At 31.5% G+C, this 25421-nt stretch overlaps 3 protein-coding genes across 5 annotated transcripts; 2 read left to right on the top strand and 1 right to left on the bottom strand.

Moving 5' to 3' along the window:
* Window positions 1–89: 89 nt before the first annotated feature.
* LOC128397983 (paraspeckle component 1-like) lies at window positions 90–8693 on the bottom strand. 3 transcript variants are annotated; one of them, XM_053358786.1, is made up of 5 exons: window positions 7299–7439; window positions 2104–2637; window positions 1172–1253; window positions 945–1107; window positions 90–865 (listed from the first exon to the last, which is right to left on the bottom strand). In XM_053358786.1, the coding sequence occupies exons 2-5, from the start codon at window positions 2603–2605 to the stop codon at window positions 275–277; spliced, it is 1338 nt and encodes a 445-aa protein (XP_053214761.1). In that variant the 5' UTR covers window positions 2606–2637; window positions 7299–7439; the 3' UTR covers window positions 90–274. The 3 variants fall into 3 exon arrangements, with proteins under 3 accessions (XP_053214761.1, XP_053214760.1, XP_053214759.1); XM_053358785.1 differs by lacking the exon at window positions 7299–7439 and adding an exon at window positions 4477–6927; XM_053358784.1 differs by lacking the exons at window positions 90–865; window positions 945–1107; window positions 1172–1253; window positions 2104–2637 and adding an exon at window positions 6465–7087 and having other exon boundaries at window positions 7299–8693.
* A 111-nt stretch (window positions 8694–8804) lies between these two features.
* On the top strand, window positions 8805–12933 carry LOC128397982 (protein transport protein Sec24A-like). Its single transcript, XM_053358783.1, has 7 exons — window positions 8805–9158; window positions 9295–9421; window positions 9496–9834; window positions 9900–10784; window positions 11129–11304; window positions 11368–11894; window positions 11961–12933. Exons 1-7 carry the CDS (start codon window positions 8895–8897, stop codon window positions 12073–12075), a joined length of 2433 nt encoding a protein of 810 aa, XP_053214758.1. The 5' UTR covers window positions 8805–8894; the 3' UTR covers window positions 12076–12933.
* Window positions 12934–13083: 150 nt separating this feature from the next.
* On the top strand, window positions 13084–25271 carry LOC128397984 (bone morphogenetic protein 7-like). The gene is made up of 5 exons (XM_053358787.1): window positions 13084–13992; window positions 15019–15179; window positions 20462–20612; window positions 22922–23086; window positions 23912–25271. Exons 1-5 carry the CDS (start codon window positions 13578–13580, stop codon window positions 24442–24444), a joined length of 1425 nt encoding a protein of 474 aa, XP_053214762.1. The 5' UTR covers window positions 13084–13577; the 3' UTR covers window positions 24445–25271.
* Window positions 25272–25421: the final 150 nt, after the last annotated feature.

The raw sequence follows: 25421 nt of genomic DNA, 5'->3' as shown, positions 1-25421 counted from the left end.
ATTTATCATCTTGATCAGCCCTTGTAAACTAGTACTGGAACTAACTCAATAAAATTATGACACCGATCCACATAATTTAGTGATTTAAATTCATTTTTGGTGTAATTAGGAAAGTTTATTGTAATTAAATAAATTGATTATCCAAAGTAAGTTGTAATTAATAAGTTAAATATTTGACAGCTTGAGAAAAGTAAAAATCGTGATTGCTGTAGTGATAAAATAAATAGTTATAAATAAGAGTATTAATCTGATCCATAAATCAGTGAAAAGGTCACTATTTGGCCATTGTGAGATCAACCATTCGTCCGTACGAAAAATTATGAATATCATTGCGATAATATGGATGGAAACAAGTTCGAAGTGAATGTTGGTGTTGGTGTTGGTGTTGGTTGGCAGTCGAAGGGAAATTTTCGTAAATAAAAAGCTGCTTTTTGAGTGATTGAACTTTAAGCCCCATGAAAATGGCGAAACAAAGTCCAGCAAGGAACGAACTCGACAATAATATCAAACTGAGCATAACGGAAGGGGAAGTGAAACAAGAAACGGCTTCATCACCGAAAAACTCATCGAAAACTCCCGATTCTTTGTAGTAAATGGCTTCTTTACTATTTATCGAATTACCGTTATTTTCAACGACATCAACAGCGGTTGAAATGCCAATTTGAGAGAGTAGTTTATCCCGAGTAATATTTCTCACGTCCCGTCGGTCAGTTAATGTCCAGTTACCATTGTGAGATTTTCGTCGAACGATATTGGGTTGAGTTGTATACTTTTTACTAATCACTTTGGCTGATCTCTTCGCGAGATGCTTGATTGGTGCCATGGTGGTTGTTGATTCAGTAGTTGGTTTTTCGAGACAATCAAACTAATCAAAATTGAGAAAAGAAATTGAAATCTGATCAGTTAATATGTTTACTTATTACGTGTAGAGCTCTTAATTTTACCTTTGGACAAGTAGTATTACAAACAACTACAGTACATTGAATGTGAAGATTTGATCGATCGGGAAATTTGAAGGCTGGGAAAGTTGAATAAAGTGCTTTTGTATTTCCACCATCATGAACGAACTCCTTGAAATTAGGCATTATAACAGAATCCAGGGTGCATCTAAAGATGAAATTGAACATTATGATTAACCTTCGATAAGTTGATTGTTAGCAATTAAACTTACCCATCTTCATCTGTTAAATCGAATTTGGTTGTCATACTTCTATCATGGGCAAAACATCGAGATAATCGGGTATCAATTCCAACTAAAGTCAATGAAAAAAAAAACGAGAAAAACTTTTAGAATGATATTGAATGCGATGAATTGAGAATGAGAAAATTGGCAATCAGTAAATTATCAAAATAGGAAAGAAAATCAAAGATCAAATAACCTTAATGAAAAAATTCGTTAAGGTTCAGCTAATTCTCACTCTTTTACTGATAAACAAAACATGAGGAGAAAACTGTGAGTAAAATTTCATGAGATTCAGAATTTTCCTGATGTTCAGTTGATTATTTCGTTCTTTTTATGTGTGAAAATGATTGGAAAACCACTGAGGTTTGAAACAAGAACAAGATGAATTGTGAGGCTACTTGAATTTACGGGAAAAACAACAAATAAAGAGCCAAAAATGTAACGTTTAGAAACACAAGCTAACCTGTTTTATCTGATTCACTGAATCAGAAACAAATCAAGATGAAAACAATAGTTAATAAAATTCACAGACTTTTCCATAAACAATAAAGTCTAACATTTTGAATTCATAATCTCAAGGGAAAGTTTGTAGGAAAAAGTATCAAGAATATTGTGTAAGATGATCACCGAACATAATCATGGTCGAAAAAACTGTCAAAATGTTAATTGTTAGCAAACTTTTGCTGTTTCACTGATCAAAGGAATCAAATGTTTGTCTGTTTACATGAATAAAGATGATTTTGCAAAAGTAACTGAAAATCAGCTTCAGGTCACATATGGTTAATTACTGGAGTCAAGTGCAGTTTTGATCAGTGATTTTTGATCAGTGATCCGTAATAATTATGAAATAAGATTAAGAGATTTCTCTTCCTCATCATTGTTTCAAAAGTTATTGATAAATTAATCAAAGTGACACATACGCATTTTCTTAATTTTCACCAAGACAGTTATGTCTTCGCCGATATTCACATGAGAATCAATCGTCTTCAAATGAGGTATTCGTCCTCTGAATATATCCATGAAACATTCAACAGAAGCAACAGTTGATTCGGCGAAATGATGATTGTCCATTGGTTTGATTTGGATTCTCGAATCTCCATGGAGAGACTTGAGATTGGGCGATTTAGAAATGGCCTCATCAGACCTTCGACCCATTCCACCAGATAATAGTATCTCTTGGGGAGCACAACGAACAAGAATCCGATCATCTTGCGATTGCTGAATATTTTTATCGTACTGGACATAAAGATGCAATTCGAACTGGTACAACCCCTTGTTCTCTGATATTTTGATGCCGCATTTATGGACTGGACTAGAAAACTGGATAATCTTGGTCCCATTTCCGTCCATTTGACATTCTTGACTAAATCCTTTCGCATAAACCAAACCATAAAATGGTTGTTGAAACGTAATTGTTGTCATTAAATTGGTGCGACTACAGGCAACGTTACTCGCTAATTGGAAAGTTAATGAAATGAATAAAAAGAATTAGAAAAAATTCATGAAAAAAATTCACTTAGAGATTAAGTTCATTCAAAATAACAGAATTTAAAATGATTCAATTTAGCTTTGATAATTAATAACTGGTCTTATCTCAAGTAATATGAATTAGATAATTGAAATTAACAGAAAGCAATTGACTTTGCAAGAAGCCAAAATGATTCCTGTTTAACTGTTTTAATTATCAAGTGAGACCAACAAAATGCTAAATAATTAATTAACCATTGGTGATTAAACAAACCAGAAATCGATGAAAAAGAAAGTAAACTTTTCAATCAGATTAGATGCGATATCAACAATGAAAATCATTAATATGATTTTCTTTTGCTCACCAAAAATCAAAATTTATGCTGTTACATGTTAATAGCTTTAAGCTAAACATGTAGTCAATTCAAGCTCTGCATGGACCATGAGAGATGATGAGAGGAAAGAAAAACAGAAAGATAAGAGTGATGAGGATGAGAAACAAGTAGAAAGAGAGAGTCTCCCTTTTGTCAAACGTCAATGACCGATTTGTGAGTCAATTGAAGATCAGTGCACCTTTTAAGTCCTTGGGTTTATCGCAATTTGAGTCAATTAAACCTTCCTGATGATTAACAGAGAACCGAATAAAAAAAAATTAAATAATCACCAGAATTCCAACTAATCAACATCATCAATATAATCACAAAATGAATATCTTTTCATCAAAATTCATTCCAACTTCCGTTTCTTGTCGCCCCTTCTCTCTCTCACTCTCTTTCTTTCTCATCTTCATTTTCATTTTCATCTTCTTCTTCTCCATCTACTTCTGGCTCCTTCCAAGGAGAACCGTCATACATCGATAAGGCAATGATGATGAGGATAAAAATGATGGTAAACATGATCATTGGGCTACTCAGCATATAATTTAAGTGAAAAAAACAACAGGACAAAATGGAAAATCAGGAATAGAAAAAAAAATCGATGAAATGATTACGTTTTCCGGGTTACGTGAATTATTAGAAATGAAGGATAACTTTATTATATATTGACCATTGAGATGATTGTCATCAATTAGCCTATTGTTAGTTATCAGAAATAATCATATGATTTGAGAAGAGGATATTCAGCGGAAGAAGTAAAATGGGAAGATGCCAATGAGAAAGAGACAAATCATGATGATAAACACAAGTAAACATGCACACGCATCAGTCGGTTGATTGTTGGTTTTGATTGTTGATCGAATAGCGTGGGAGATAATCAACGGCAATTCCATTAATTTTTTCATCACAAATAGCATCAATTTTCTCACATTTTTCTTTCTTTTCAGGAGATTGAGCATTTCCACAACAAAGAATTCACCTTGAATGCTTAAGATTTCATGAGCCTTTCAACTTGTTAACAACTGGTAAGCTACAGAAATAGTAGATTGACCAACACTCATAAGAAAATTACATAATCACATGGGTAAATTAAACGCATTTGCTAATGAAAAACGGTCGAATCATCATGAATCAGACCAGTTTATCCCTTGAAACTTGATTACAATCAATTTTAGATTTAATTATGATTGCATTAGCTTTTATTAGTAGAATTAACTTTAAAATTACCAGATATTAAGGCGATTAAAATGTATTCGCTTTAGAATTGCAATAGCAATTGTAAATCAATTTTTAGTATCAAAATTATTTCAACAAATGTAACAATGGAAAATTTTAAATTGTTAACATTTGATTGAGAATTGTAATCAAGTAGAAAGAATGAGCAATCAAAATAAATGTATTAGATTAGTAATTATTGAATATCATCTGGGTGATACCATGAATGCTTACCTGATCGACGAGCTGCTAGAGTTAATCCAGCTAAGTAAAATGTGCAAATAAACACAATTAAGATTGATAAATGGTTCATGATGGTAAGTTACAATTAGTTTAAAAGTTGATTCAATGATGATAATTAAAAGATGTAACTTTTACGCATAAAATCCAATAGATAACAGGAAACAAATAATCACATAAAATTTATGTAATTTACAAAAGATTAACACGTTCGCAAAGAAATTAATTGATTAATCAATTCAGAGAGTAAATCATTACAAGTGTTTCTCGGTGAACTGATGAAAAACACTTAAATCAACTATAGAAACAGGAAGAAAAGGTTAAATCATAATATAAGCGAGGAGAGAACAGAATTAGGTAAGTTGTAATATTGAGGTTTAGACAATTAAGTATCCGTTTGATTAGTTGTAATAAAAGAATTAAAAATTATGATGATGATCACTGGAAAAGAGTAAAAGGTTTGGTGTAAGAAAAGAAGATTAAAAGAAAGTTGAATGAAAATAAATTGTTGTAAATCTTGTGTCTTCTAGACTCAAATCACAGTTTCAGCAAAATGATTTGGCTCCAAACAAAACTTTCAACTTGGAACCGAGTCAAGTGAATGATTGAGGTAGAATCACAGGTAACCAGGGGAGAGAAAAGGAAGAGAGAGAGAGAGAGAGAGAGAGAGAGAAGGAGGAGGGAGGTAAGAAGAGATAGAAGGTTAAGGTTAGAGGATTGTAATGAATGTAGGAAGAAGATGGGAAGAGATGGTTAAAGGGAAAAGAGTTCGGATGAGCGACTTGAGCCATACCATAAATTTATGTTTAATGGATCATCTTAATTCCAATTTAAGCACTTTCTTTAAATTTTTCTTTGATTGTCAGGCTTGTCTGATTCCGTTAATTCCAATCCATCCGAATAACATTTTCTTAGATCTAATCCAATGTCTGGGTTACATCAAAATTAAAAATTAAACTTTAGGTGTTTGCATCGCATCTTCAAAAATCCAATGCGATACAAAACAAGCTATGCACTGATGCCCAAACAAATTGGGTATTGAGTGTTAACATTTTATTGTCATTATTTAATAACATAGCTGTTGATTGAGTCCAAAAACTAGATGAGAGGAAACTCGGTTTAATGGTTTTATCAATCAAACGGGATTTTAAATGCATGAGTATGCAAAATGATGACAAGTTTTATTTAATTTTTTCCAAGCTGAAAATGAGAAAATAAATTATCTGAACAGATAAATCGGAACTAAGCTGATCTGATTCTGATATAATTATCATTTAACGCGATATTAAAAAGGAACCAATATAAATAAATGTCAAGATCAAAGGGCTCTGCAGGAGTATCAGCAATAAATGAAATAACAATTAGTTTAATTGTAGTGAGTTGACACAAGAAAATTTTAAGACTCGATGGAAAGAGTATATTAATAGTTGTTGCAATCATATTACAGAGATAGAGATGCAAATGAGTTGAGAGATTAATTCAATACACAAATGAAGATTAGAAAGTTGAAAAGTAACAATCAAATATCAATAATTGATAAGAGAGATTGAAGTCAATTCAACAAAACAAAACATACACAATGATATCATTTTAATAGAATAGATATTTTGTCAATGAAAATATATTCTGACAAAACAATTCAATCTTGCAGAGCCCTAATACTTAACGATACAGAATTGGTTCCTTATCCCGAGAATAGAGACAAACATACACCATTCATCCAAACTAATTAAATCTAATCAAAATAAATTGTTAAGATCAGAATCAGAATCAGAATTTAACTATGATTGATATTTAAGAAATTCTTGTTTTGTGATCAATACTAAAATGAATAAATGCTATTGGAAAATGGAATTGAGGTCAAATATGAATAAAATATGAAATATTTCCTCGACTTAGCTCTATAAGATTGAAGATCATTTTCTCGCACTTTCTCACTAGACTATGTAAGTGATTAATAGAAAAAAAGAAACAGCCAAGAGTTTTCACTCCGGAATAGATATTTAATTCCAGGTAATATTCTATGAGATAGTTTCATAGACGTATGATGAGTCGATCAAATATAAGTTAATCATGCAAAATGTATAAGCTTAAAGGGACATAAAGATAGATTGACATAAGTGAGATGAATGAATTTGGGGTTTATAAATTAAAGCATAAAGTCAAAGAAGTTGATTGAACAAAAAACGAAACTCTTGGTAATTAAGATATTTAAATAATAAAAGGAAGGTCTTTAAACTCGAAAGGTTTGTCTAAAGAAAGAGGATTATCTTAAGAAGAAATTGAAAGTTGTCTTTTGAACGAATATTAGATTATAAGTCAAGTTCAAGAGAAGAGAAAAGATCCAGATTGATATTAAGAGCAATCGATTTGTAAAGAGTCAATCACATGATCGCACTGAAATCAAAGTGCATCATAATTATTCATTATGATGATGAAAACTTTAAAATCGTCTACGCTTATTATTGGGGCCTTGATTGGGTTTGTTTCTATCAAATCGTCCGGGAACTCCGTACGGGCCAGGATCCCCTCCCATGGGACCCATAGGGCCATGGGGACCTAGAGGACCTCCTAAACCTCCTGGTCCAGTCATTTCTGGGTCAAACTATAATTTGATGTTGATTATCAATTGTTTTTTTGTTTAAATTCATTCACACAAAACAAAAGAGAGACACAAAAGAGATTGATAAAGTAAACAAAAGTCACAAACCGGCAAGTAAGAAGCAAAGATAAAAAGTGATGTTTTACAAACGAAAACCTTCACAGCAAAGAAATCAAATTGTAACAATTAAATGACAGTTTAAAAGGTGACTTACCCCGAGATTGTTTTGGAATGGTGCTGGATGTCCCATTGGTGGATGTCCTTGGTTGCCCATTGCAGGTCCACGTTCATTAAGTCGGTTAGGAAACAAAGGTGGAGGTGGTCCGGGCTCAGGGCCATTACCTAACCCTTGTACAGATCTTAAAGATTGTTCTTGCCTATCAAGTAAATCTTGCAATTGATTGGCCTTCGATCGTAATTCATTTTCTTGATGCCTCAAATGATGAAAGTCCTGCTTTCTATGATGTTGTAAAAGATCATCTGTTTGTTGTCTCATCATCATTTCTTTATGATGTCTTTCCTCTTCACGACGACGATCGTCTTCTATTCGATTGGTCCTGGATTGTGAGAATTGATTAGCTCGATCCTCCATGGCTCTAAGTTGTTCACGCAACATATTAGTTTGATGTTCCACACGAGAATACTCCATTTGCTCTTGTAATAATTGACGATCTTCACGAATCTCTGCTTCCAATCTTTCTCGCTTCTGTTTTTCTATATCAAATAGATGTTTCCATCTCATAGCAAATTCATACTCGAAAGTACCTGGTTGCGCAAACCTTGGTCCAACCTCACGCTCGGTCTGGAAATCAGGAGCGTTTCGGTTTACATGCCTCTCCTGAAAACCATCTTCTTCGTCTTTCTGGTCAAATGGTTCAACGTCAACTGGTGTAGGAATAGCAGTCAAAAGGAAACATTCTTGAGAGCATTTTTTCAATGCATTTTGTGCTGAAGATTTACGAGCAAATTCAACTATTCCATCTCCAGTGCTTCTACCACGATCATCACTTATGACAACAGCTCTTTCGACCTCACCGAAATAGGAGAATGCGAATTCTAAAAGTTCATTTGTTACCATAGGTGAAAGATTCTTGACACGAACAGCAGCAGCGTGAGCAGCAAGTCTGACCCTCAATTGTCTTCCTTCATAATCTTTTAGATCAAGAGCATCTCGCGCAGCTTCAGCATTCGCCCGAGTATCCATTTTGACAAAAGCAAAACTGTTACCTTTGCCAAGAAATACTTCAGCGACTTGACCATATTTCTCGAATAGCTTTTTCAAAGTCTCTTCAGTGATGTTTCCAGGAAGGTTGGCAACAAATACACGACATCGGCCGGTGAATTTCTTTGGCTCTTTGCTCTTCTTCTGAACATCAATCTCATAGGTTGGGGCTCCATTCAACTGAACACCAGACACTGGAGCATGAACATTATTTTGGCCACTTTTGTGGATCCCTCCGCTTTTGCCGCGCGGACCGCGATTCTCATTGGGAGTAGACATCATTTTCAATCAACAGTTAATCAATCAAGAGAATAGTACAAAGGTAAAAGGTAAACGAATCAAGGTGTGTCCACTTGTGATCAATTAAACCAGAAAAAAGAATTCAAAATGAAGGAACTTCGCACTTGCGCATCACATGAAAACCCAAAAGTTCAATTGAGTTTCGATTGATCGATGTCACTATCGAACCATCGGTTTAATCGATATCGTAAATCAATTGTACAGTTGTTCAATTCTAAGGAGTTGTAGTAATGTAGACATTTGATTGATTAGATTGGTTTTGTTTTTTACTTTGTAATCTGATCAAAAATGGTTCAACAAATGGCTCAACAATTCGGGAACATGTCGGTCCAGAACAATTGGTCTTCTCTCTGGGGCCAGGAAGGTGTTAATCTACTGGCTGATCGAAATATCAAAACCAAAACTGTTGACATTGTCCCTGGACAGGATACTCGTGATTGTAATAGAAATGTTATGAGATCAACACTTCAGAAAGTACCTGAAACCGCATCCCTGTTGCAGAAATCGAGGCTACCGTTTGGTCTTCTTATTCACCCTTTTTGTGACTATGAGGTACGTTGGAAGAAAAATCTCCACATTTCAATGGGATCTCTCTCTCTCTCTCTCTCTCTCTCTCTATCTCTATTGCCGGGTCATCTCTTTTCACTGGTTATCAATTCTAATAACAGATTTTCTTTTACTTTTTTAGAATATCCCGATAATTCAAGATCGGACGATTGTTCGCTGTAGAAATTGTCGAACCTACTTGAATCCATTTGTTCGTTTGCTGGATCAAAGGAGATGGCAATGTAACGTCTGTCACCGTGTCAATGATTGTGAGTCAGCTTTTTGTCAATTTCCATTCATCTACGAAATAGTGTTAATATTGAATTTCTTTATTTAATTTTAGTGCCGGATGATTTCTTAATTGATCCTGTTACTCATAAATTAATCAATTATCCCCTCGACCAGCCTGAATTGTCTCATGCTACTGTTGAATTTGTCGCATCTGTTGAATACATGGTTAGACCACCTCAACCTGCTGCTTATTTGTTTGTTTTTGATTGTTCAGCTCATGCATTCCACCTTGGATATCTTCCTGTCATGGCCGATGCCCTTTTATCTTGCATAAATTCAATTCCGGGAGACTCACGAACCATGATTGGTTTCATTGGTTTTGATTCTCGAATTCACTTCTTCAACCTGGGGGACAAAAAGCCTCAACATATGATTATGCCGGATATTAAAGGTAATCATTGGAATTGATGAGATTTGGTTACATGACAATTCTAATTTGTTATTTCTTGATTTTAGATGTTTTCATACCTTCTCCAGAAAGTCTTTTAGTCAATCTTCAATCAAAACGTCCAGTCATTGAACATTTCCTTTATAAGACATTGAAAGAACTTTTTTCAAGTGATGGTGTCTCTCATCCTCTTGTGATTGATTCCGGTTCAGCCATGGGCTCAGCCTTGACTGCAGCTTATGAAGTCATTTCCTCAATCGGTGGCCGGATAACAGTAATTCAAGCAACTCTTCCCAATTTAGGACCGGATGGGTCTGTCTTGACCAACCGCGAAGATCCAAATAACCGGGCATCTAACAATAGCAATACAGCTCAACTTACTCCGTTGTTAAATCCTGCCACCGATTTTTATAAGAAATTAGCTTTAGATTGTTCTGAACATCATGTAGCTGTTGACTTGTTTGATTTAAGTGCGACCTTCTCTGATCTTGCAACAGTTGGTCAAGTAGCTAAGGTTAGCGGCGGTTCAGTTTTTTACTACGGTGCAAGTGGAGCTAATATGGCGACGAATCCTGGTCGGGTATTGGCCAGATTCTCAGCCGATTTGGTTCATTATCTGTGCAGGAATATTGGTTTTGAAGCAGTTATGAGATTACGTTGTACAAAAGGATTGAGTATCCATACATTTCATGGCAATTTCTTTGTTCGTTCTACTGATTTAATTTCATTGCCTAATTGTAATCCAGATAATGGTTACGCCATGCAAATATCGATAGATGAAGATTTTAAAGACTTCAATTCGGTTTGTTTTCAAGCCGCTGTTCTTTACACTAATCCAGTGGGTGAAAGACGAATCCGAGTTCATACTCTCAACTTACCTATTGTTGCAAATTTAAGTGATGTTATTAATTCTGCGGATCAAGAAGCAATCGCTGCCATGCTTTGTAAAATGGGTAAGTAATCAACTGACCATAAGCAAATAATTAATCAAAATTAAAATTGGACCTTAATTAGCTCAAAATTGACTTAATTATCGATCAATCATACTCAAGCTAATCAAAGAATAGCTTTCCAATGTCACTGATTACCTAAGATAGATTATCTTCAATTGCTTCACCTGCAATTGTTTCCAATTCTAATTAAATACTAGACGTGTCTTTTTTCATCTAAATTGCTATAAAACTTATAATCTGTTTTCTTGGCGCCATCTATTGAAATGGTGTTTTATCCAATATCAGATTATTAATAATCATAAATGTTCAACTAATCTCTTGATTGTCTTTTTTATTTTTCTCAGCTGTTGATCGAAGTTTGAGTTCAAGTCTTTCTGATGCCAGAGAAGCGATGATTAATGCAATTCTTGATCTTCTATCTACATATCGTAATGTTGCTCCGTACGAAGCATCTTATGGCCTTACAACTTCTTATTCTACACGATTGTTACCTCTTTACATTTCAGCTCTTCTTAAACACGTAAATATTATTTCCCTTGAATGTATCGCATCTCTAATAGAATCCTCGACTTTTATCTCTTAGACGGCCTTCAGAGTTGGTATATCAACCAAAATCGATGAAAGAGTTTATGCCATGGAAAGATTAAAATCTTTACCTCTATGCCACATAACCACATATATTTATCCAGATCTGTATCCAGTTCATATGGAGTTTAATTCATTTGCGGGCGAATTTCCTAAACCAGTTCAACTATCATTCGCGAACGTTGACAGAAACGGAGTCTATTTATTGGACACTTACGAGTGTATTTATCTTTACATCTGTAAATCCGTCAGTCACCAGTGGCTATCTGATGTATTTGGTGTTACACAATGGGCGAAAATACCTGATGATGGAGATTATTACTATGATGGTGGAGATCAAAAAATGAGTAAAACAACAAGATATCAAACGAATTCTCAACAAATCGATTCAATGAAACTCCCTGCAACACCAACATCAATTTCCCCTCTTCCCAGATTCGAAAATGCAACCTCGATGAGACTTAATGCTTTTATAAATTATCTAATATCCAGTCGACCATTGATGCCTCATTTCTTTTTGTTGAGGTAACTCATATTAATCATTTTTCTAAATCAACAATTAATTTGTGTCTTTTTTGTTTGTTTCCACAGAGAGGATAGTCGTTTAAGGTACTCGTTCTTGCAGTATATGTACGACGATAGAAACGAATCATCTTTTAGTTATTATGAATTTTTACAACATCTACAGTCGCAATTAAAAGGATAATTGGATTAATTGGTTGGGGAGATTAATGTAACATTGGTATAAATTTAACTGATTGATTAACAACAATGATAATAATGAACCATAAAAATGACCGGATATCAACTTATTAATAGATGATAACATTTTCCACTGAAAATGTATTGGGATTTTCACACTATGAGATTGTTGATTGTTTCATTTATCCTTTTTGCTTCGGGCGATTCTTAACCAGATCACATTCACATTATGATTACCAACTATTTCTTCTGATTATCTTAATCAATAATCTAGAACCACGATGATCAATAATCACAAATGATGAGACTGTTAGAAACAACTCGATGCAATAATCTCCTTTTCTAACTATTTTGATTCTCTCATAAAATTTTATTTTAAGTTATAATTCGTTACAATAATTAATCATCAAATTTCGATACATAGAAAAGTCAAATCAAAGTCCTCGTAATGTGAGCAAATGCATAAGCCATTGATAAACCAGAAGGAAACTTTTTTAATTGTCTTGAGGTTTAATCAAACCTCATGACTAATTTTAATTAAGTCAATTTTTACACTTCATTAATATATATTCGAAAAACTGTCAAACTACAAATCTTGCTGTCGAATTTGATTTAAAATTGATAAATTATAATATTTATTTAGATTATAATGTAACTATAAGATGAATAAGATCAAATTACTATCCAAAAAACGATTTAACATAATTTCAAGCAGATATTAGATGAACGATTTCTATAAATAATCAGCAATTCTCAATTTTCGTTAATCAAATGATGTACATTGATTGATGCTCACCGATTCTGAGTTAAATGTTTTCAAGTTCACACAATCAACAAATAAAATTAAAGTTTTTCTAATCAACTTATTTGCTATTAATAAATCATTTACATTTGTGTCTACCAAAGTCTAAGGTGAAAAGTTACTAATCCTATTGATCGACACTTGATTATCGCTTAACTATCAATGCGAATGAAGATTTAGCCTTTTGAGTTTTAACTCGATTTAAATTGAACGTCAATTAATATATTTGGATGGAAAAACAAACAAAAAATGAGATCGAATTTCGAATACAGAAGAAAAGAAATAGTCGAGGCAAACTCAATGTTGTTCTTGGATCAAAGTGTTTGTTATTGGTTTTATTTCAACAGTAACTGAGGAGGAGTGAAAACAGACAGAGAAGATGATGATTAGCGAAAGAGAGCTCGAAAAGTAGAAAGAGAGACAAGTAAAAGGTACATGAGACCTTGTATTCTGATAACATGAACAAAGTAACTCAGTCACTAGACATCAACATCAGAATCATTTGCATCCCTTAATTTCAACACTCTCATCATTTGTGATTATTGATCATCATGGTTCTAGATTATTGATTAAGATAATCAGAAGAAATAGTTGGTAATCATAATGTGAATGTGATCTGGTTAAGAATCGCCCGAAGCAAAAAGGATAAATGAAACAATCAACAATCTCATAGCGTGAAAATCCCAATACATTTTCAGTGGAAAATGTTATCATCTATTAATAAGTTGATATCCTGTCATTTTTATGGTTCATTATTATCATTGTTGTTAATCAATCAGTTAAATTTATACCAATGTTACATTAATCTCCCCAATCAACAAGCAACAAACTCGCAACCATCAACACCAATAACAACCTATGAGACACAATCAACTTCCTCAATTGAAAACGAAAACAATAATTTGAAGCCTCTTAATGGGACCAGTGCCAATCACGATAATACAAATAAACTACTCAAGATAATTGGAATCGGCGATCATGTCGAAAGGCGCACTCGCCATTTATCAGCACCACAATTCATGATTGATTTATATAAAACTTTAGCTGATCCGTTGACCGGATCAATAAGACGATCAAAACCTTATCAAGCATCAACTGTTTGGGCTTTCCAGCATTCAGGTAATTAAATCTGTTATAATTTTCGCATTTAATTTGAACACGAACTCTCAGTTTCTATTAATATTTAGTTATTAAAATGGTTATAACCCAATGAAACTCTGAACTAAAAAATAGATATAATTACAATTGATGGTCACTAATGATTAATTTATGTAAATAAAGAAACGAAAAGTTGACAAGGTGTCATCCCAATACAACGAAAGATTCATGAAATTACCCCATGTATTCATGGATCAACAGTTACCAGTTTAACCTAATAACTGTTGTTCATGATAACATTAAATGATCATTTATATTCATGGATGAAATGTGATTAAGAATATGATTAGATAATAGATGTTGCTTAATGGTGTTGTACTATTAATAGTAAGATTTCAAGTATAAATGATTTAAGAATTGACAGAAATAGTAATATAATTTTGGCCAATATCATAAACAACAATAAGAATCAATATTATTTTATCAGAGATTGAGCATAACTAAGCACAAATATTAATATTTCCTTTGATTCTAATACAATTATAATGTAATAATAAAAGTAAGAGCATAAAGAAAATGATTGCAATTGCAATTCATTGAAATGGAAACCAGAGTTTTCATTTCTGGAGTTTAGTTCAATATTCAAATGATATAATTTGTTGTCATATGAAAATGTATTCACCCAAAATATGATTTGATATATTTTGTTGAGAACACAAAAATTTGTAACCGAAATCAGCTGAGCATTATCGTTATCATCAAATGCTCTCTCCATGATAGTTATCATGCAATTCATCTTGAAACGCTAGTTGAATATTTAGAAGCAAAGTAGAGTAAAGCAAATGAGAATCATTTGGAATGATAATAAGAGATGAATTTACTTGTTTTGATATTACATCTCATCAACAAATCATAGAAAAGATTCTGAGAAAATTCAGTGCTGAATTCTGTTCATCTTTTACTCTTCAGAATCATATCAAGATCAATCAAATTCAGTCGATTTCATTCATTCATGAAATATCATTTTCCATTTCTTTATCTCATCAGATCTTCACCAAAATCATCTTCATTTTCATTTCAATGTAACAACTGATAAGTTGATTGGTAAACAAATTCTGGAAGCTGAATTTCATTTATTTAAATTGAAACCTCGACACAAACTAACTAACAAATTGGTGTCAAAAAAATTCAAAACTCAACTTCTTGAGGTAAGTTTTTGCTAATAAATTGCAATCATATTTACAAACTCAACTTTTCTCATTCTTCAAACTATTAATTGAATCCAGTAATCAAATTTCATGTTTTGAAATATTTATTTGAATTCTCAAATTATAAAATTCAATTGCAAATGATCATTAAGATACAAAGAGAAAGAGAAAAATAAAAATATTATTGAATGAATTAGATCGGAAAAGTAACATTACCATAATGATGAACATTATTATTAAAATTTTCGATGCTATGGAAAAAAACTAATAGAATTCAACTAAATTCATCAATGAACTTTCGTTCGTTATACTGAATATTCAGGAAAAATAATAGTCGATATCATTTACAATTTAAATGCAGCCTCATGAAAAATGGTAAAATAATGATGGAAATTGAACTGACCTAAACAAAAACATTTACAAATAATCACAAAGAAAAATATTATCAGAGTAAACAGAATTCTGAATACAATATGAAAAAGATGAAAAAATGAACTAGAAAAGTTTCCAAGTAAACATATTTAAAAGCCTCAAGGTAAAAGTTCAATTTACTTGAGAGATTCAGAGAGAAAAGTTTCATATCGATTTCAAATGAATAATTGAAGTTATACTAATGGTTTTTTTCTTGATCAGGATTAAAAATATCACCAGAAAGTTATCATGAAAATACAGCGAAATGTTCATCATCATTAACATTAATAGAATTAAATTTTCATACCTTTTCTGATAACTCTCTTTTCATTAGTCTATTGATTTACGATTAAATTAATTACTCGACTGTTTCAATCATGTTGTTGAATATCCTCCTACCTGAATCTTGTCCGATTACAGGTAAATTCACTTATCTCTTTGTTGTAACCATTTCAGTCATCTACTGATTAACTAGTCATGTTACGATAATGACTGGGATGTTCAACTGATTAATTAAAACATTCTCACTAAAATAACATGATCGATAATAGAGATTAAAACTGTTAGAGGATTAATTTTTGAACCATTAAATCAGAACATTTCGACAAACTCGCTAATCTCATTTATTAATAACAATAAAACCAAATCATTTGTCTTGTTGATTAATAGTCGAAAGTAACGAAGGTCCACTTTTAGGGACTTTTCCTCTCTTATTACTCATTGACCTGAGTTCGTTATGTTTGACAATTATCCCGATCCCAACGAGACTGATTGCTAACTTTTGATGGAAGTGAATTAATGAAAGTTAATCAAATGATGATATTATTGTTGTCTCTTGAATATTAATGATAAAGGCGTTGGTTTTGATTATCTGTTTGCCTTCATTTAGACTTTGTTATTGAGCTAAACAAAGTCTCGACAATTAAAGCAGTTAATACTTGAAGATTAATCAACAATTAATCACGATGAACGTGTTAATATAACTTGTTTAATCATTAAACAAAAAAAAAGACGATGTTTTCTGAGTAACTGATTAGATTACTGAGTAAGAGTAAAAAAGTGCAATCGAAAATTTTTATTCCTTAATCTAATCAATTCCATTGATTAAGATTGAAGTTCACACCCAAAGCTAACACAATTCATGAAACAATAGTGATTCTGGTTAAATGATGATAATCTTTTCTCTCATGAATATTGTAATGATTTTATGCTAATCTATGGGAAAACATAAGTTCTTTTCGTGATCCGTTAATCAGATGAACATGATAATTATCACTCGACATGTTTTCATTGCAACTCATTACAGTATCTCTGATGGTCACAATGGTTAATCAGAGGGAATTATTTCCAAGGAAGTATCTAATTATCTCAAAACGATATTTAATAATAATACGAACCTGGTAACAAAAAAAAGGTCAATTATTGTTGACAGAATTAGTTTATTTCCGATTTTTTCATACAATTAATGATTGAACAATAGAAATGAGTATGATTCAGTAATCAACGATAATGATAATAATAATAATAGCACAATCTTCATCTTCATCTCCAGCATCATTTGTCATAAAGATAAAAGTTCTGTTTGTTCCTGAAAAATCTGATTGCTCTCATGTAACATGTTATATTTTCTTTCGTTTCAATTATTTTTACTCAATTCGAAGTACGAAGATTGATAACCTTTCGTGAAAAATTAATTTGAGAATTTTTTTAATCCAATCACTTTTTCAATCATCACATCAAATTCATTCAGTTTGTTCAGATAAATTCATCCTTAACTTGAAGATTTCTCGTAGATTGATTCTCAGTAAGACCTTTGATTTTTGTGTTAACCCGATTAATATAATCTCGATTCGCTCGAAATGTGAATTAAGTTTTATGCAATTGGAAATTAATATGATTGAGAAATGTTTTTAATCTATTGATGATTTGAATTAATATCATACTTAATCCAAAACTTCCAATATCATTAATACGATTTAACAAATATTATTTAAAATAGTGAAAAGATAATCTCATTTCTTATTAATATCAGTTTTCAACGGAACATCAAACTGAATGTGATATTTACAGGGGATATTGTGAGAAGAATTTTGAATCAGAATCGAAGAAGAAAATCTGTCAAAAGCATTATTATCATGAAGAATAAATGAGAAACTGTCAAGTTCATTTTTCTCATGTTCCCATCGCCTCTTATCTGTTCAGTTCTTTGTGAGGTATCGATTGTTTACTCGAAGAGTAATTTGTTGATCTTAACTATTAAAAAATCAGATTCTTGTTGATTTTTGATTATTAGCCAACAGAAGGAGAAAAATTCCCAGAGAAGAGGTTATTGGATTTTAGAAAAAAAGAAAACAAAAATATTCGAAAAGAAGAATGTTAAGAATAGAAAATGTAACAACAATTGAAATAACATGAGAAATAAGAGATAAGAGTTTTATGGATGAATAGATGTTTGTTCATTGGGGTAACAAAGATGAAGATGGAATTGAAAGATGATGAGGGAAGATGATAAAAAGATGAAGATGCCATGTTCACAATTATTATTCTTTTGATTCTTTTAAACTCTTCTCGTAACATGTAAGTGAAAATGTTGAAAGATTGTTGATAAATCGAAAGCAATTGGAGTAAAATCCAGGAATCCAATTGAGAGATTTAAGTTTCCTGTTCAAGTGAAGCATCGCCAGGAAATAGATACTAATACCTTTTGGCCCTTTTAGCATTTTCGTTTATCTTTGTTGCTCCTTTTACTTGGAAATGGTCACAAATAAATCATTTTGGATCAATGACTAAAAAATAAAACCCTGACATTTTCACCCAGGGTAAAAGGAAACAGATTATTCTGTGACATGAGAGATGATAATGATTCTGAAAACGACGAGGGTGAGGGATTTATCATCAATCTGACGGAGATGATGATTTCTGTTACAAGGATCTCCTTTTTCTGCAGTTTCGGGTTTCCCTGTAATTCAAACTCTGAGAATTCGGAGTATTAAAAATACTTTCATCTAAGGTAGAAAATATAGAAAAGAATAAAATAGAAATTCCCAAACCAATTTTATCCTCATCTTTCTAATCTTCTTCATTCTCATCTTAACCTTATTGTTGACCAGAAATCTAATATCTTTCAACAGTAATTCAATTTCATAGGATAATAAAATAGTTCACTTGGAATGAGAAAAGATGAGGAAAAACTCCCAACTGAGTAAAACAGATAAACTTGAAATACTAAAGTAAAATATCAATTACAATTTTCAATTTTTTCTTTTCCACCCTGGTGACATTAAGAAACAGAGTTCAATGCACAATTCCAATGTTTATATTCAAAATCATATTAGTTAAGACATTACGATTCTCTCGTCTTTCAACTCGAACTGAGAAGTCTAATTAAGAAGTTAGGTTTATCAAATTTTCTCGAGCATCGATAATGTTTGTTGCTATTATTTGGTGATTTTCTCTGTATATTTAAGTTAATCAAGATGAAAATCGATCAGCATCTTTCGAAGTGATTTCATTTTTTGCTTCTCTTGGACTTGATGAGGTTCTCCTTCCTTTCATCATCTCCACCCATCTTTTCAATCATGCAATGTGATTACTGAATTTTGTTCAACGTTTGTTCAGTGAATACATGTTATAGTCTCTCATGGGAAGTTCCCAATCACATTAACTTGTTTTCACCAAAAAGGCTTAGATCTGAAATCTCAAAACTTCACAAAAAATGGATCATCAGAAAAAAAGATGAAGAATGAATTTGATGAGAAAAACTCATAATATGAGGAATATCGTTGAAATGATGGAAGGCGTTTCATCAGAAGTTCATGATTACATCGATTTGTGTTGATCTGATTTAGTTGATAATCAAATTGTATCAATATTTATTCATTGTTACATCTCAATATCCACAAAAATGACTCAATCAGGACCAATCTTTAGGTGCACTAATAAAATGGAGATTAATCCAATAGCTTTTACAGATTGATTATCCTAATCAGTGAAAACTCAGTAAATTAGTTGAATTAGTTTGTTAAAGACATTTTCAATCCACCCAACAATCATCAATGGAATGTTGATTGTTATATTTGATTTAATTAACTGGAATGAAGGAAGAGATTAGTGAAATAAAAAAGGTAATCGATTTACCTTGTGAAAAGAAATTGCCTTTTATTATCTGAATCAAGTTGGTTCTCTAATGATAATGATAAGCAATCAATGAACCACTGGAACATTAATCTGATGATGATAATCAAATTGCTGAACCAATAATGACAATGAAATATTGTCTTTGTTAAAGTAAATCAACCTCACAATCATTTGTATCTTTCAACCTTTCATTATAATCCTCATTATATTGTGTTCATCATGAAATACGAATCAATGATTTACAAAACCTTTTATTATCTTCACAACCAAATTATAATTAACTCGTTAACTTGATAGTTAAACGCCCTCCGGAATTTAATATAACATTTTTTACTCTTCATTCATTAATTGTCTTGACACAAAATTCATTGTAATCATTTACTCACATTTTCAATTCACCACCAATTTCATTTCTGGCTCAATTAAATACATGTACTTATTATTAGGGAAACTAATTACAATCTATATGCCTTCAAATGTGATGAAATGTCAGTTGATTATTTGAATAATTATACTAATCAATCAGATTTACAATTTAATGAAAAATAGAAAAGCGAGTTAGAGTTGACAATGGACTCGGAACATTAATCAGACCAATTCAGTTCGATTTTTTAAAATATTGACATGAAATTCCCGGAGGCAATTAATAAAATAGGAATGAGAATGAAAAATTGTTCTTATTAATATTTTAGCTGATGATTTATTAATTGGTGTTGATTATCCTTTTCGTTCAGGTTGGAATATATCAATTATTAAGTTCAAATATAAATGGTGACAAACTGCTATTGGATTCTAGACGAATGAGTCTCAATTCAATTGGATGGGAAATGTTTTATGTTAAAAAAGCTCTGATCAACTGGATTAAGGATAATTCAACAAATTTCGGTGAGTAAACTGATTCTGTATGAGATGGAAAAAATATAATCACAATTAACTAACTTTCAACTGTTTAATATCAATCGATATTTATCTCGCTTCCAAATATCAGCATCTTTGTTACTGTTGCTATAGTTTCACATTCCCTGATATTTTCAATTTCATCCTTTTGGTTATTATTCAACAATAAGATTCAATTTCATTCAGAATTTTATCTCACATTTTAATGAAACTTTTCTCTTTTCAGTAATGAAAACCTGATGAAACAATTATCTTTCTATTAATAGTAGACTGATAGTGATTCATCATTTTCATAACAATTTAACAGATTCACTTTATTCTGTAATAATTAATCAATAGGCTAAAGTAATTGAAAGCACAAATTAACATTATCACCAATCAGAAAATTAGATTCACACTGAATTGAGTGAGATTTATTCACATTTATTAAAAATTTCATTCGTTCACATCCTCGTAGCATTCATGAAGCTATTAGCTATTAATTTTCTACTATAATCATTGCAATGGTTTGATGAAGGAAATTAAATTGTTTCTTTTCAAGTGAATCAAAATCTATTACCAGTAGTCTATTGAGTCCTAATCCAAATAATAAACAACATTATTAGTGAATTGTTATTGATAAAATAGATGAAGTTTTGTTTTATCATGAAAACAAAAATGATCCGTTCGAAGGTTAAAAGTATCAATCCAATAATCTAATCTTCACCTTATCCCAGGCTCTTTTTTAGATTCTCTCTCCATCCTCATCCTTTCCATTTCCTTTCTCTCTTTTTTCATTGCCTTTATTGTTATTCTTCTCTTCATCTTCTTCTCATCCTTTTTTTCATGATCATAATTCCTTTTTGATGAAACTTTTTTCAGATGATATTAACTTCTACCTCCAATCTCTTTGCTTTTCTCAGCATTGTGATTAGAGAACCATCTCAATAATTAAGATTGATAATCGACTGTAGATGTCGTTTCATTAAACTAATCGTAAATCCTCATCTTCAATCATTAACCAGCAGTCAGTGTCTCTCACGCTCTTATGGATTAGTAACATTTTCTTGATTAATGATTAATCCTCATTCTCCCTTGATTGTGGATCGAATCAGGGAAACTTTTCATATATAATCATAAAAACTTACGAATACTTTATATATCTAATAATTACACTTTTAATCGTTAATTGTAACTCAATATATTGATTAGTAGGTTGAATTGATGTTAAGTTGTATATGAATATTGATTATCATTAGATTAAGTTCTTGCCTTTTCTCATCCTAATTTTCACTTTCATCTAATCCAATAAACTAAACATAGTCAAGAACAATGATGAAGATTAGATTGTTTTATGAGCTAACAGCACAATTAACAAGGATTATTAAATTACAAGCTATTTGCTTTAATGTTATTAACATTAACTAATTAGTTTAAAGCAAAGAAATCAACTAATTATTAATTAACTACACGTCCCATTATTTTAGTTTCAACTGATAGGATTTAATTTTTTGCTAATAAATGCCAGTTTATTATCAGAACTAATAATAAGCTTTAAAAGTATAACTAAATTAGTTAATTCTATCTAATATCTCAACTGTAAATCAAGTTAAATAATCAATCCTGTAATGAGCTATTTGCTTAATCGCTGTTGATTATAATTCATTAATAAACTGAAAGTAATTATCATGATTATCATGTTGATTAGTGTTCATTGTATTGTGACTGTTGAAATACTCCAATGCCAATTCAATAACAATCCTTATGATTAATCTTCATGACAATTAATAAATAAATAAGAGATTAAAATAGAAATGAAGATTAAGCTGAGGATTGATAATTATCTTTATCTTTTATTTGATTTTTTGATAATCTTTAATTCATTTGAGTCAGAAAACCAGATTAACTTGATTGAAAAGTAGTTGAGAGAAAATGTTCATTGTGTTAAGATTTATGAACGAGTTAATTGTATAAAGTGGAAAAAGAAGGAAATTTAATTGTTGAAGCCACAGAATAAATGATACAAAGAGAAAGTTAATTGTTAACATCCATTTATTCTCGATTCATTATCAGAATGATGATCATGATTTCTCCAGGATAATGATGATTAAATCTGATAACACAAATGTTCTTGCTCTTCATCGATTGGTCAGACCAGTGGAAAGACAAGAATGACCATCATGTAAAATGATTAATGGAAAGTCTCATGAAATTGATTCAGATGAAAAAGAGACAAAAATCACATGAAATTCTCATTTCATTATTTCTATTATCTTTTCATCATCTCTTTCATCTCTTCTCTTGCTCATTCCCATCAGGATTATTGATCACAGTTAAATCGCTCTCAGGGGAAGATATGAATGACCATTTGATTCGTTGGTTCAACGGACATCATCATCAAATCAATAAAAGGCCAATTCTTGTTGTTTACACATCTGAGAAAGGACATAAAAGTGTTGTACCAAAAAATAACACTAATCAAGGTAAACTGAATTAAATTAAATACTATTCAGCCATCTAATCAATTTGCTGTTTTCTGGCGTCATTTTTATCACTCAACCATTCGCACTAAATTATTATTATCATTTTGATGACAAAATGAAGAGAAAGCACAAAATTAGACCTCAGAGCCTCATTTTCAGAATAAATCACATGAATCGATTTCACATTTCGTGGTATCAACTCGAAGAACCTTTCCAGTTCTTGTTACTCGATCATCATCATCATCTTTCAATATTACTCTTGGAAGAAATTGAAATCTATCGAGTATTTTATGGATTTCTTATGTTCAAATAATAAACAGAGTGATAATATTTTCATTATCGAGTAAAATGTTATCATGGTAATGATAATGATAATCAATTCCAAACAGTTCATGAGCTTCTTGTTATTGCAGATCATCTGGAAGGAACAGATCAAGTAATTACTTTATTTGTTCTGTGTCAAGTTACTGATCGGAAAATAGATTATCTTAGATTAATTCGAGTAAAACTCTTTTGAAATATTAATCAAAATTCACTGTTAAATCTTGATTAGGAAAGATAATCGTAATTATCAGGATTCGTGTTTGCATTAACAGGATGAACTTTTCATGTTCCCCTCAAACTGTTCAACAAAATCACGAAAACGAATCTGAGTGAACAATTAATTATGATAATCTTTTCATCGTAATTACTCAACTGTGCCATGATTATGATGGAAATTTGAATAATGTCCCAAAAACATGAGAACAAACAATGAGGACACAAATTGATGGAAAAAGTAGAACTACGATATATTAATCATGGAACTTTTCTCTTTTCTTTTAGATTTTTCAGCTAAAATTTTCTCAAAATTATTCTTAAAATATGGTCAACCCAGTGAATCAGAATCTTCCGAAAATTCTGACGACGAAGAACAGAATATGCAACATCATCAACATCATTCATTAAACGACGAAAGTGATTTAATCAATTTAGATTTACCGATTTTCAATCGTTTGTCTTGTTCACGAGTTGGTTACACAATCGATTTGGACAAATTGGGTTGGACTCGATTTATCATCTACCCCAAATCATTGGGTCTCTATCGATGCGAGGGAGGTTGTGATCATCTCATTGATTCAATCTCTTCTTCCGCGATCAATGGTTATACTGAACTTGGTTTGACGACAACTAAATTAAGTAAACACGCCGCCATTCAAAGTTATATTAATCAACAACAACAATCATTTGGTGTTAATCCAGTTTCTTGTGTACCAACTGAATTAGAGTCACTCGATATCCTTTATTTTGCCACCGACGGAACGGTAATATTGCAGCAAATCGATGATATTGTAGCCTCTCAATGTGGATGCCAATAGTGTCCGTGTCTGATTGTTCATAAGGCTGATTATTGATTCAGAGAATGTTATAAGTTCATATCACTCATTTTATTGAATCGATTCGTCATTTGATTGAATGATCACATTAACATTGTAATAATAACAATAAACAAAATCTTTTAATGATAAAAAATAATTCCAATTATTATCCGAATCACTAATAAGTGAGTTTACATTATAGTGTAGTGGTCAATAAAACTATGAATGAGACTAAACATGGAACACGAAATTGTTGCAAGAAGTTAAAATAACATCGTTGATTTAGCGGCAAATATTATTTATGATTCATTGAAACTTTCTTCAAGACATGAACATTTATAATTCAAGAGAAGAATTTTGGTAGAGCAACTGATACAATTGCTATTAAATTACTTCCATCTTCCAACCCAATCTGTCTTACACAACACCAATTGTCACCGAAAGTTCGATATTCATAAACTTTCTTCGAGGATTTATCACAAACCCAGAGTTTATCATTGTAATTGAGAAGTTCCAAGCGTTTGAAGTCCAAACCTTCTTCGTCAATAAATTTGATTTCTTTCCAGCTTTTATCATTCAGATTGAATTGAAACAGAGTGAACGACTCTTCGAGTAGATAAACTACATCCTGGATTACACAAGCATGGTATTCTGAAGGATTGACTTGATCATTGAATACTTTTTTATTTTTTACGATTTCGTAAGCAACACTGCTACAAAAACCATCATTTTCGAAGTTGAACAAATTGTACAAAGTAACAGCAGCGAAATGACTTCCAAGATCAATGATACATTGAGTTGAAACAAAACTGGTTTCGTGAAATTCCAATTTTCCACTTTTCGATTGGTTGATAGTTATTAACATCGCTGTCAGTACGCTTAATAAAATATAAATTAAATAAATTAAATTATTAAGTTTAAAAGAAATTTTAGTGAAAAAGCTTGCATTTAGTATTTAATGGTTATCATACCTTTTC

This window comes from Panonychus citri, unplaced genomic scaffold (genome assembly GCF_014898815.1).
Source record: "Panonychus citri isolate SS breed McGregor unplaced genomic scaffold, ASM1489881v1 Contig00040, whole genome shotgun sequence".
Classification (NCBI taxonomy): Eukaryota; Metazoa; Arthropoda; class Arachnida; order Trombidiformes; family Tetranychidae; genus Panonychus; species Panonychus citri.
This window is presented reverse-complemented; position numbering and strand designations above follow the sequence as displayed.